This window comes from Crocodylus porosus, unplaced genomic scaffold (genome assembly GCF_001723895.1).
Source record: "Crocodylus porosus isolate Cpor-Errol unplaced genomic scaffold, CroPor_comp1, whole genome shotgun sequence".
In the NCBI taxonomy this organism is placed as follows: Eukaryota; Metazoa; Chordata; order Crocodylia; family Crocodylidae; genus Crocodylus; species Crocodylus porosus.
Genome location: NW_017728943.1, coordinates 82,699,728 through 82,712,572, shown reverse-complemented (window position 1 = coordinate 82,712,572; position 12,845 = coordinate 82,699,728). Strand labels below are relative to the sequence as shown.

The 12,845-nt window shown below is 39.2% G+C and overlaps 1 protein-coding gene across 1 annotated transcript in view; it reads right to left on the bottom strand.

Moving 5' to 3' along the window:
* Positions 1 to 581: 581 nt before the first annotated feature.
* FAM98A (family with sequence similarity 98 member A) overlaps positions 582 to 12,845 on the bottom strand; it is a 26,449-nt gene continuing 14,185 nt past the window's right edge. The window contains exons 6-9 of the mRNA XM_019549699.1: positions 9,593 to 9,673; positions 7,892 to 8,008; positions 4,974 to 5,141; positions 582 to 2,552 (exon numbers count right to left, since the gene is read on the bottom strand). Coding sequence (XP_019405244.1) covers positions 1,770 to 2,552; positions 4,974 to 5,141; positions 7,892 to 8,008; positions 9,593 to 9,673 — 1,149 coding nt within the window. The 3' untranslated portion in view covers positions 582 to 1,769. The remainder of the gene's footprint in view (positions 2,553 to 4,973; positions 5,142 to 7,891; positions 8,009 to 9,592; positions 9,674 to 12,845) is intronic.

The following is a 12,845-nucleotide window of genomic DNA, read 5'->3' as shown; positions in this document are numbered from 1 at the left end:
GTTCATGCCGTGAACTTTCCACAGTCTTAAGTAAATGGCTGGTGCAGGATTCCAAGTCCACTTTGGTAAACATTTTTCTCCATTATCAAGTTGTTTGGGCATAGTGAAAATTAAATGACAACGAGCAGAGAATGATCTAGACTCCTACCTACTTTTAATGGTGTGATCTTTAAGCGATGTGCGTCTCAGCAGCAACACCTAGTGGCTACAAAGTAAATTTAAAATTTCTTCTGCTTAGTTCTCACAAATGCAGTTAAGTGACTATCAGCTATATCTAAGGCCTATAATTTGAGTCACAACTAGTATTAGAGTCCACTGCTTCACAGACTCATCCAATGAAAACCGCTGACATGGGCCATACTATTTAATCCAGTTATGTATGTTTTGGGCCCAAACAAGTAATATTCAGCTAATGAGTATCTTTCAGTCTTATATGAAAATTGGAAGGGCCATGAAAGGAAGTATGAATTACATACAATTTTTAAATACATTGCCCAGCAACCTTTTCAAGGTTTCAGCTGCTGTATCACAACCGTTCTGTTCAATCTTTCCAAGAATTAAAGAACCCCAAACCAACCAGAGAACATACAGATACTTTTATTGCTCGCCTTCTATACATCAGCACACCTTCAGCCATTTTCTCTTTCACAGCTTGACAATGTTTATGTACACAAAAACCCAGCAAGAAGCATTATGTGGCTCTCAGGGAGAGGAAAAAAAAAAAAACTGTAAGAACATCAAACATCAGCCAGGCTTCATTTTCTGCAGCAATAGTAAAAGGGCCACCTCCAGGTAGGAACTAATCTCCCCAGGCCGTAGTGCATTTCTTTTTCTTTTTTTTTCTTAAAAAACAAAACAAAACCAAAAAACAACCAAAATAACACCCAAAACCCCCAAAGAAACTGCGCTGGATTTGCTGAGCCAGTGGTATTAACTTGTGCATAAAATAAATTTCACTTTGCTTTTTCTTCTAGATGATTTCAAGTAAAAGTTATGTTGGGAGAAGGAGCAACTCGTTTTGGATGGATGCAGGTCAGTTTGAATCACTATACTTAACTACAGGCCTACATATACTATTGGTTGACAGATTGGCTTGGCTTGAAATGATCTTTGCAGACTTGGCAGCAGCCAAAAATCTCCAGAGTTAAGCAGGTGGTGCAATTTTTGATACGTGGAAGATAAGGCTAATGGATGTGGAATCTACAGTAGAGCTCATATAATAGACATAGCAGACCTACTGGTTAGAGAGCAATTCAGAAGCAAGCAGGTGTGGGTGGATGGGTGCATGTAACCTCTTCTTGACTAACACAACAGGCCAGCAAGTCAAAGCAACACTCAAAACTGTGTTTGAACATATGTCTGAAAAAGTATTTAGAAAGGAACACAGAAACAAAACCATTTGTGTATTACAAGTCTGAACAAACAAGTCTTGGATGTCTATAGTTATACCTCAGAATGGAAGGCAGGCACACCATGAGAACTGCTGAACAAAATGGTTGGATCAAAGGAATTCAGTCCAATGTTTAAAAAGCATGGCTATTAGTCAAAGGTTTGGTGGAGCCCAGTGAAGAGTGGCAGTGTAGTTATTTTAATCAGACAAAAAGAAAATCAGAGGTCTATTCCTAGGCTCAAAGCAAAGCATCTCACCCAAAACGGAGCTTGCTTGTCACATACAGCTTTGCATTAATTCAAGAGACACAATTAAAATCAGGCCTCTGAAACTAGGTTTCTATTATTTGAGCTCTGCTGAAGTGTAGACTTTAATAGCCTCAGCTAGTAAAGTGTCTTCCTTGTCCAAATCCAGACTGGTTATACTGATAGCCTCCATGCTGGAAGTGCTGCTCAAATTGCCCCCCTTGATTAAAGTTCTGTCCACCTCTGCCTCCCCAGCCTCCTCCTTGACCTCCACGGCCACCACGACCTCCACGGCCACCTCTCCCTCCTCCACGCCCACCTCCTCGATCACCGTGGGACCCACCATCTTGGTATCTGTTGTCCTGTTGGTAGCCGCCACTGCCACCACCCTGGTATCCACTTCCTGTATATGAAGACTGATAACCACCGTAGCCACCTCCTTGGTATCCGCCACCACCACCATGATAGCCACCTGTTTGAAAACCTGCATCTCTGTAGTTGCTATCCCTGTAGCCACCGTCCTGATAGCCACTTCCTCCATCTGTCCAGCCTCCTTGGAGTTTGTTTCCTCTTCCTCCCCCTCTGCCTCCATGGTCATAACTGCCACGTCCTCCTCGCCCTCCTCTGTCATGACCCCCTTGTTCGTGACCTCCTCGTCCTCCATATGAATCATAGCCTCCTCGCCCTCCGCGGTCGTGACCCCCATGGTCATAGCCTCCTCGCCCGCCACGGTCGTGGCCCCCATGGTCATGACCTCCTCTTCCGCCATATGACGATTCATAGCCACCTCTTCCTCCTCTGCCTCCACCTTGCTGTTGAGGCCCTTCTGGTCTTTTCTGCCATGGTGGCATCTCAGGAGGTGGTGGCTCGATTTCATTGGGCCTGCCACCTCTGTCAGGCACTCTGCCCATTAATACCTGTAAAGGGAAGGGAAGGACTGCTTTAAGAACACAGATACGATACAAAAGTCGCACTGAAACGGTATGACATCTTGGCAGTGGTTGAAGAGTGCTATGCAGCCTGGGTTTTTCTGAGTCAATGGAGTAAAATCTGTATCTGAAGTGTTTTTATGTTGATAAAATTCCATTAATCTCAAATGAGAGCTGTTCATTTACGTCAGAGACTCTTCCATCTGAGTCAAGGCCTAAATAAACCCTCATGGTGTTTCCTAACAGCTTCAAAGCACCACAAAATGACAATGCTTACTGAACTAAGAAGGGAAAAATTAAGACTGGCTGACAAAGTAATATGATCACTGTTTATCTGGTTTAATCCACGTGTTCACTACACATAAAAAAATTAAGAAGACTATTTCCTAATGGATTTACTACTTAGGACACGCTGCTGGTTTGACAGCCACAGAGAGAAATTATCTATCTAAATATCAGGCACAGCACAGGTGGCAGCAGTGCAAGCTTTCACACAGCAGCTTGCTAGAATTCCTCACTGATCTCAGATCCCTTGGCAGGAATGACAGTGCAATTCAGTCCCCATGCTGATCAATCTTTTGTTTTCATGCAGAACTTGTCAACTAAGAAGACACCAAGCAGTAAGGTATTCTTGGTATATGAGAAGTTTGCTGGAAGTGAACAACCCCTCCTCTTATTTTACAAAGGCTGTTGATCAGATATAAGATGGCATCCACTACAGTTGAGAAAACACTGAAAAGATTTTCAGTTAGGCACTCACTGGAATTTGTATGTTCATGCCTTTATGTCCATATGTCTTTTTTACTTTTTTTTTTTTCCATCTACAGAAATTTATGGCAAGTGAATTTCAAAAAGTTGCCTACTTCTGTTGACTGAGTATTATATCACTTCTAAAAGAATATCATGCAGCTTGCCTGAGATGAGGCCCAACAAACCACCAACCCAAATAACAAATACACGGAAAAGCATGCATCACAACTTGGCCTGTGCACATGATGGGAAGGTAGACTGTGAAACTGTCTCAGTATGTTGAGAAACCAAGGAACTGTCAAGATTCACAAGGAGACTGGATGCTTACATATTTCATAAGTTACAGTTCTCTCTAGCCATTAAAATGAAACTTCTGTGGAAATGCCTATTCTGGCATTTGTCATCGGTTTAATGGGTTTCTGTTTTATATTTTCTTCTGTTCTATTAACATTTTTCTTGTTTTGTAATTTACTCTGTTCTCTTACTATAAACTGCCCTGAGACCCTGTTGAAAGGATGAGATATACATTAAATAAATATAAATTAAGCAAAACAAATAAACAAATATCTAGAACTGACAATGGGTAGAGAAAAGCCACTGGAACAAGACAGGTCACCAGCAATGAAGTCTTCCCAATTAATCGTACCTAGCATTCTCAGTAAGTTTACCCCCATTTTCCCACTTCTTCTGTATTCTATACCCTTTACCGAGATCTACATAGTTACAAGATGCAGAGCTCTTGGGAGCAGGCAATCTATGTTGCAATGTTTAGCATTTCAAGACCCAATCCTGTCTGGAAACAGGATACTACTGAAACAGAGAGAAAAACAGCAGTAATGACTTTAAAAGTTCTGTTAATTTTTAACAGCTCTACTATCATGCAAATCTAACAAGATCCAAGCTCAGTGCACAAATCAAGCCCTTCATTCTGCTATTCTGTAAAGCCAGAAGTGTTTTTGGAAGTGGATGTATAATGCCCTTAATTTAGACAGTATTTTTGCCACCTCAGTACTTGCTTTTAAAAATCAAAACCTTGGACTACATAAACTTATTCTAATCAGAGTGCATGCAAGAATCTAAACAGAAAACTGGCTCCTCACCTAATTAAAATAAATTAATGAAAGATTACATACAAATCAGGCAGATGTGATGAGAGAAGTATATACTAGCACTCTAGTTGTAACATCTATGACTAAGAAAGTGAAATAATAGCACAATATATTGTTTTAAGGAGCAATAAATCCAGTGCTCTCACCTTCTGCCCCCACAGTCAAGCTACACATGCAGCAAGGCAATAAAAATGGACATTGTCCTCCTGATTGTAAGCATTAGACAATATGCTCCTTCTCATACTGAATAAGTTCATATATCAGAATAAGTCCATTAAGAACAGTCAAAGCAATGGTGGAATAAGGTGCTATTCAGAAGGAATACTAGAATGTAATTATATCAGAAGTTCTAGATCCTAGAATTAAAACAGTAGCTGAAAGTATGAGAAGAACATAGAGCTGGTGGGTAAGGATCAGTAACAAGAATGATAACATCACATCACTTATTTGCCAGTCTTCACTTTGATGACAAGCAAAGCATGCTATTCTGTTTAAAACGTATTCTTATTCTGAAGTTATTTTTGCCACCTCAAAGTCAGTGAAGAGATACCTTATTAATGGCACATGCAGTCTTTTCTCTGATGGAGCCACTGCTTGTCCTCATGATCTTTGACAAGTCTTGCCGAGCTGCCAAAAGGTTAGCAATGGAAATAGCGCACTTAGTAGACAACAGTGCGCGTTTCGGTTGGTAAATTTTAGCCAATTTCTCTGTTTGACTCTGTTGAAAAGAAAAACATTAATCAACTAAAATATGGGTATGTGACAAAATGCCTTACCAAAAATCCAGATTAATAAGAAAACTAAAATAAATTTTCTGTCATTAAGATAGATATGAACTTAAGAAATGTTAAAAAATACTTGAGAGTTTTAAGAATTGCTGTAACTAGGTCTGAGATCCTATCTCAGTTGCACGGATGGTATTTAATTGTAACCCAATTGCCAAAAATATTACGATGGAATATTTCTTTTAACAATTTTCAAATAGAACAACAAATAGTGAGAATCTGTATTTGTATTTTGCAAGTAGCCAGTGAAAACTGACATACATAATTCTGACCAATCAACATCTCCAAAATGACAATGAATTGTATCTGATCTAACTACTTCTACACCAGCGCGGTTCCCAAATAGCTGATGTTTAAAATCCAAGTCCGTTATTTCTTATAGACAAACCTCCAACACCACCTCACTAGAAAGAGGGAGCACAAGGCTGTTTTGACCAGCCTCTACCCCACCAAACCAAGATGCCAAGAAACATGCACAGAACCAAATTTAACACAAAATCACCTGCTCTAATACAGACCTTTTTTTCCCCCTATACTGTAAAAATCTGAGGCAAATATCATGCCTTATTTGTTTCTACAATTTCTAATTACAAAATGTCTAAGACTTATCAACGCGTAAAAGAAATATTTCTCTCAAGAGATGACAGACTTTCATCGATGGCACAATGAGATCTAATCTCCAATCCTAACAACCGTGCCTCCTGCCATGCCAGAAGTGCAGGGCAGAATGCACACTTTTGGAGATGAGAAATAAAATTCCTCAACCCTCAATCATGTAACAACCAGGGGGCACACCTAGAAATCGGAAGTGAGCCCAGCCGTCCATGACACAGCATCAGCTGCAGCATGGGGCTTTAGATGTCCCCAAGCACAGGGAGCCAATGGACTTTTTCTGCACTATAATATGAAACGGCCCTGTGCCAAATGTTATAAACCTATTAGATGACTGTGGGGCCCAACACAGATTTTTCCCCCTCGTAGGTTCACGGCTCATTCACATTTAATGTGGAACTTCTTTAAGGCTGTTTTTTCTTCATTTTATCCACTACAAATTCCCTGAACATTTGGCACATTACCATTTATCATATGATTAACAGGTTAACTGCATGATAAATGTATGGTCTGCTAGAGGCCTAATGCAGCTTAAGAAATTTCTGCCCCCTTCATGCAGTACATTTTGATGGGCTAGTAAAATGTGAGTCCCTATTAATCTTGATACAAATAGATACATCTGGATTGACAGATTTACACAGGCAACAAGAGTTGCATTAACCTGTTTAACAACTACACTCTGTGAAATATGCACTGCAACTTGCAAGATTATAATATAAGGATATCTATACCCTTTAAATACATATAAATAAAAGCAGACATTTTACCTCATTTTTTCCTGGCTAAAAGTGTAGTTCAGAGACTGCCTCTGCTACCATCAGTTTCCTGCGTTTGAGGGAAGCTACAACTGACCAAGGTAGCAACAGTTAAAAATGCTACTTAAACAAGTACTAGTAAATACAGGAAAGTCACTCTGAAGATGCTGAGAAGATAAAAGTTCAGCTAGGAGCAAATACTTGCTTTCCACCTTCCCCTGTCTACATTCTCACCCTAACTACTCACTTTCTTGCATTATCTACTTTTTCTCTTCCTTTTCTTTCCATAGGGATCTGTGATTGGGTCCCTAACCACGTATTCAATAAAATAAGGCTTTGGTGCTATATGCCAAGCCTTTGAGATGGATGCAACTAGTTTGCTTTCAGAAGGAAACAAATAGGATGGAGCTTGGGATGCAAGTGGGAATAAAAGATAAAAGACAGCGGCTTAATGATGGTGTAGAGCAGGTGGCACAGTACAGCGGGAGGCCTGCAGCCACCAGCCACTCAGAAGTTAGACAGCCCTCTTGTAAAGCAAAGGAGGCAAGAGGGACAATGGCATAACTGGGCAGTACATGTTCAAAGGGAGGGTGCAAGAATTAGATTTCCCAGCTGAATTCTTGATATTTTAACACATTTAGAGTGACCTGGAATTTTGGTTTTCCAGCTATAGTTCCCCTCAAAGGCAGGAAAACAGGAACTGCTAAGAGCTGTGTTATATAGATCAAAGTTATGACCCATGGACATATGGAAGTAGCAATGGAACTGGGACTCTGCCAGCCTGCAAAGGGAAACCCACAGTTTCCCAGATTTTTCTCCTTGCAATGAGAAAAATCCATGTTTTTCCGTGACAAATGGAAAACCCAGATCCCTGATGATGAGGTGGTCAGCAAGATGTGCTTACACTACTACACAGGTCGAGTGTGTAAGGCAAGAATCTTTTTGTGGTGCCCTTATGGCAAACAACTAGGGTTTGCCAACCATCATACTAGCATTTGCCTCTACTCTTGATGTTATTTTGTGTGTCCATTTAACTGTATTTTTATCCTCTGTACATATTTTACATATACACATTTACACAATACATCTTCTGATTTCACATGCTGTTACTAACCCACATAATGATCAATTTTTAAAACAAAATTTTATGGTTTAATTATGTTATAATTTGCATTGTAACAAACTTCAGAAATTAATAAACCAAAATAGACACTGGTTCAGGGATATTTCCCATTACATATTAATAAAGTAAGTTTTCAGAGAAGATAGCTTATGCTTTGTAAGAGTGCAATGTGTTTATAGAAATCAATTTATACCTTAGCTCTCTCTGACCAGCCAAATGACTGCACCGTTACATCCAAACGTTTCACTAACAGCTTTCTCCGAACTTCATACTCATTGGCTATGGCTTGATTAATTGCTTCAATTTTTTCCTGAAATGAAAATTCACAAGCCTAGATCATGAATAGTTTTACTTTCTAATTGCAAATAATAAGCAATAGGCACATGAAAGCAAACAACAGTTTGGCATAAGCATTCAACTATCTACATAATTAAATAAATCGGTACTCAGCATCCAATTCTCAGTCAGTCATGGAAGCAAACAAAAATGCAAATCAGACCTAGTAACACAGCTTTGCTCCAGGTGTCAAACACTGTCATCCTCACGGCAGTTCCAGTATTGCCCCAAAGGCACAGTTTTCAGAGTCACTCGTAAAGAACACAAGAGCCACATTCAACACTTTTTGGTGAAACTTCTCATCTGCTTTCTCTTACATTTGTCAGAGCAAACAAATAAGAGCAAGTAATACATGAACAAGGTAAGAATCAGAGAAATACATGACATAGTACAAGGAACCTCCGAGTTAGTGCTTTTTCAATAATATCATATTTACTCAAATCTAAGATAACCCTGAATTTAAGACAACCCCCCAGTTAAATTCTATACATGGAAAAAATATAAATTTGTTATAATTCTCCATGTACAGAAATGTCTGACAGTTGTCTTTAATTCATCCTTTCCACTGTCACAGGGGGCAGACAGTGGGGAGGCAGGGAGTCTGGGGAAGTTAAGCAGCTTGCCCCCTGCTTCTGCCTCCCTGGCCCCCCCCAAGCCTCTGCACCCCCTTTTGCTGCTACAGGGCCTGATTGGGGTGGTGCTCAATGCCCCAGCTACAATATGAATAGGGCCAACTGGAACAGAACAGAACAAGGATTTGGAAAGGCAGGAAAGAGCAGAGGTTGTGTGGACGAGCGGAGAGGAAGATGGAGAAAAGAGGCTGCAGGGGGGTTATGGAGGGAGACAGCAGCTGCAGTTATGGGCTTGACCCTAGGTAGGGGCTAGAACTTGCACCACAGTAGTCAGTACCCGCCCCCCACCCGCAATTCTAAGACAAGGGGCTTTTTTCCTCCAGGTAAAATGGGGAAAACGCTCTTCCCAGAATCAAATAAATGCAGTGATGATAATAATAATAATAATAATAATAATAGTAATTTGAAAAAAAATGTGTCCTTCAGGAAAAAAAACATAGGGCTGCAAATTAAAAACAACTGGGTGACTGACTAGAATACTAAATGAGGATGTCAATAGAGTCTTGGTGAAGCACACTAAGAGCAGAAACAAGAGGCTGCCTTACAATTTATAATCAGAAAGAAAAGCCTCACTGTAAATACCATGGCCTCTTAGGGTAGCAAGCAACAACCTCTGTTGGAACAATCGCAAAGTTATTTAGTGTTAAGAAAATTCTTGTTCATCTTTTGCCCAACATCTTTACCCACATACAGATTTACTGCAGGGTGCTGCTTTGGCCAAGTTCCCCAAAACTTAAGATCAAACTAATTAAAATGAGAATTAACAAGAAGTGTATGATATCAACATAAATTGATCCTGCAAGCACTACTAGAACTGGTTCTCATATTTACTAAAAACAGACAAGATACACTATTAAACATACAGAATCAAGACATAAAACACTACCAAGTGTGGAAAGCAGTCTCTTACACATGCAACTATTTACCCAGTGAGCTGGTCCCAGCTGTTTCTTCAGTAAAGGTTTTCCAACATGATTAGGTGGAACCTTTGCTAGGGTTTCTTTTAACTGTAAAGAAATATAAATATATAAGATTAACCAAAACCCCAAATTTTCACAGATAACTTACAAGGGTGAGCGGAATGGTATTATGAGATATGTGGGGCCTTTGTCATGGCGTAGGATTGTCCCAAGCACACTGGATCATGGAGAACTAATTAGCTCAAATCATATTTATGTCTAAGCATTTACAGTAATCTTGGTCAAAAGGTTAGAGAAAACAAGAACATTAGAGATGAACATTTTTTTTTATTTAAATTAGGAGCAACAGAGGGAAACCACCCATTTGATACAAGTGCTAGTCCCTGTAAACAAAGAGAATATCCTGTACTTGTTTGGAGAAGGATCATGAACAGTCTCCTATATCATAAAAAAGAAATTCTTTAATTTAGCAATGTATAGTTATAGGGCACTGATTCCAAAGTCTTGATTTTTGGTCATGCACAAAATAAAAGATATAGCAGCTTTTTATATGGCAAGTTAAAGAGACATTTCTATGTTCAAATTTATGCTAAATATCAAAAAAACACCCAGGCCTTTCTTTATATCACAATGCTTATTTTACATTCAAATCTGAACTTTTCACTATGTTTCCTATTTAAATTTTTGTGTTCCATTCAACTTTTGGCAGCAAAACTGTAATAAGACATTTCACTTTTTGATTCAATAAATTAATTTCACTCTCAAATTCCAACGTATTACTAAAACTACTGCAGTATTTGTGTCCATTTGTTTTAAAGGGAAAAAAAGAAGCTTTAGTTCAGAAGTTTCTTTAAAAAACCCAACTGAAACAACATGTGCTACATTATAACTGTGGTTTTAAAAGACAACTTCAGGATGTAGATGGCACAACATCTCTTTAAGTTTAATGTATGTAATGTTCTAAATAATAAAAAAAGATTTATAAACAAGTAACAGGGAAGTCAATTAGGGAGAAAAAATAGTATGGATACTAACACATTTCATGTATGGAAATGGTGGGTGGAAAGGAGGAGAAAAAAAAAGGAAGACATGAAAAGGGAAAAGGATAACAAAGTCTAAAAAGGAAAATATTTTGCATTTACATATGGCAAATCTCTGAAAAAAGGCACTGAAGTTCACGAGTGCATCATTGTAAGAAGCTATTTTACAGATGAGTAAATAGACTAGGACCTTAACTGAATTGTACCAAGCAGAGATGTGGGGTGGACAATTTTCCAGTGCTTTTTCTGTGGGAAATTTTCTATTTTGAAAAATTCATTGTTTCATAAAATTCATTAGTAACAATGAATGGATGCTATTACAATATTAGGCAAGCTTGGCAGTTTCAAAGTCGTAATTATTGTTTTTCAGGTGATTATCCCTAGGAAGCATGTGAAATAGTACATATATGTTTTATTGATTTGTAAACAGGAGAGTAAATACAGTTACATAATAATCCAAACCAAAACCAAGTTATGAATTCACCTAATTGGCTGTGCAGGTCAAATCAAAACAAAGGTAAAATTCTTATTTCATCTCACACTGCAAGTGAAGGCAAAACCAAAACTAAAAAACTGTGATTAATTTTTGTTTCACTTTTAGTTCAGCAAACACACAGAGCAGTGTCTCATTTCTTTTCTTGAGTTGGGGGAGGTTGGGAGTGTTTGCATAAGACCTGTTAGTTTTTTAATGCTTCTGGTTTGAAGTAGTCATGATGCCTAATCAGAAAAAAACTAGTGTGTGGCATCCTTATAGTGAAGTTCAAGCCACTGAAGGAAGGAAGAAAGTTGGTAGACATAAGTATTGCGGGCAGGAGTCTGCTAACACAACCAGAATGAAGAAACACTTAACAACATGTAGAAACTGTCCTGAAAGAGTACAAGCCACTTACAGAAAGTTAATACAACAAAGTGCTGAAACAACATCATCTGAGAAAAGTCTACTTCAGGAACCCTATGTAAGTAAACACACTAATGTGTTAAACAACACAGTATAGACTAGCATCTATATTGTTTTAAAACGTAATTTTAAAAGTTGTTAGTAAAACTCCGGACTATTATTTATTTAAAATATATGTATCCTGCTTTTCTGCTTGCACTAAGCACCCTAAGTGGCTTAGGCTTTACAATATTTTTTGAATTACATAATACAGTAAAAGCTCCCATGGGGAATGGGGGATGCCAGATAACAAAATATGCCAGTTAATTGAGAGGCCCAAGCAGGCATCTTTGCCTCCCGTTGCGTCCAGGGCATCACCAACCCTCCCACGGGCCCTAAGGGGCAGGGAGGGAGGCCCCACGCAGCCTGCTATGCCCCGGGCCATGGGAGCTTGGAGAAACCAGAAGTGCCACGGTGGGCACTTCTGATTTCACTTTCCTTTAACAAGCCAGCACGCCAGTTAATAGAACATGCCAACTTGTAAGGTGCCAGTTAACAGGGCTTTTACTGTAGATAAATAGTTAACTATTTCAACCCAGCAGAGTGAACTTAGTCCTCTGGCTGATGGCAAAGGCCAGACTATACGTCCCTTCGGCTCTGCAGTCCCAGAGCAACTGAGCAGCAAGTGTTCTTTCTGGCAGGAAGGAGAGAAGCAAACTCCCTGCTGCTTCTCCTTCTCATGGATGAGGCCAGACTAAAATAGGCAAAAATAAAAACCTTTCCCCACTTTTGTTGCAGGAACTTGGTAGCTCAAGTGAAATAGCAGATTTGCAAAAAATGGAAAATGAAAACGTTGAGCTGCCAAGTCTGGGGGAAGAAGCAGCAGGATCCTCACTTTCAAGATCACTGTCACCAGATATGTGATCCACCATGAGAAGTGTTCAAGATAGTCAAGCTTTTTAATCACACTTCGTGGACAAAATATCAAAAGAAGATCAAGAAAAAGCAGATGAGACATTGGCTTGAGCTATATGTTCAAGTGGTACACCTCTTTCCATAACTGAAAATCAATACTGGAAGGAACATTACAAACTAATTTGCCCATCATATATGTTACTGTCATGTTATCACTTATCGCATTCTCTCTTAGATAGAGTATGACAAAGTTCAAACAATGGTTACTCAAAGGATCAGTCAAGCATAATCACTGACTCTGATGTCAAATGGATGGACACAAGGAAATCCTTTACTGACATTATGTTAACAACACGTGAACCAACATTCCTGAAAGCAATTGCTACCAAGTCTTCTTGTCATACAGGTGAATACATAGCATGAATGG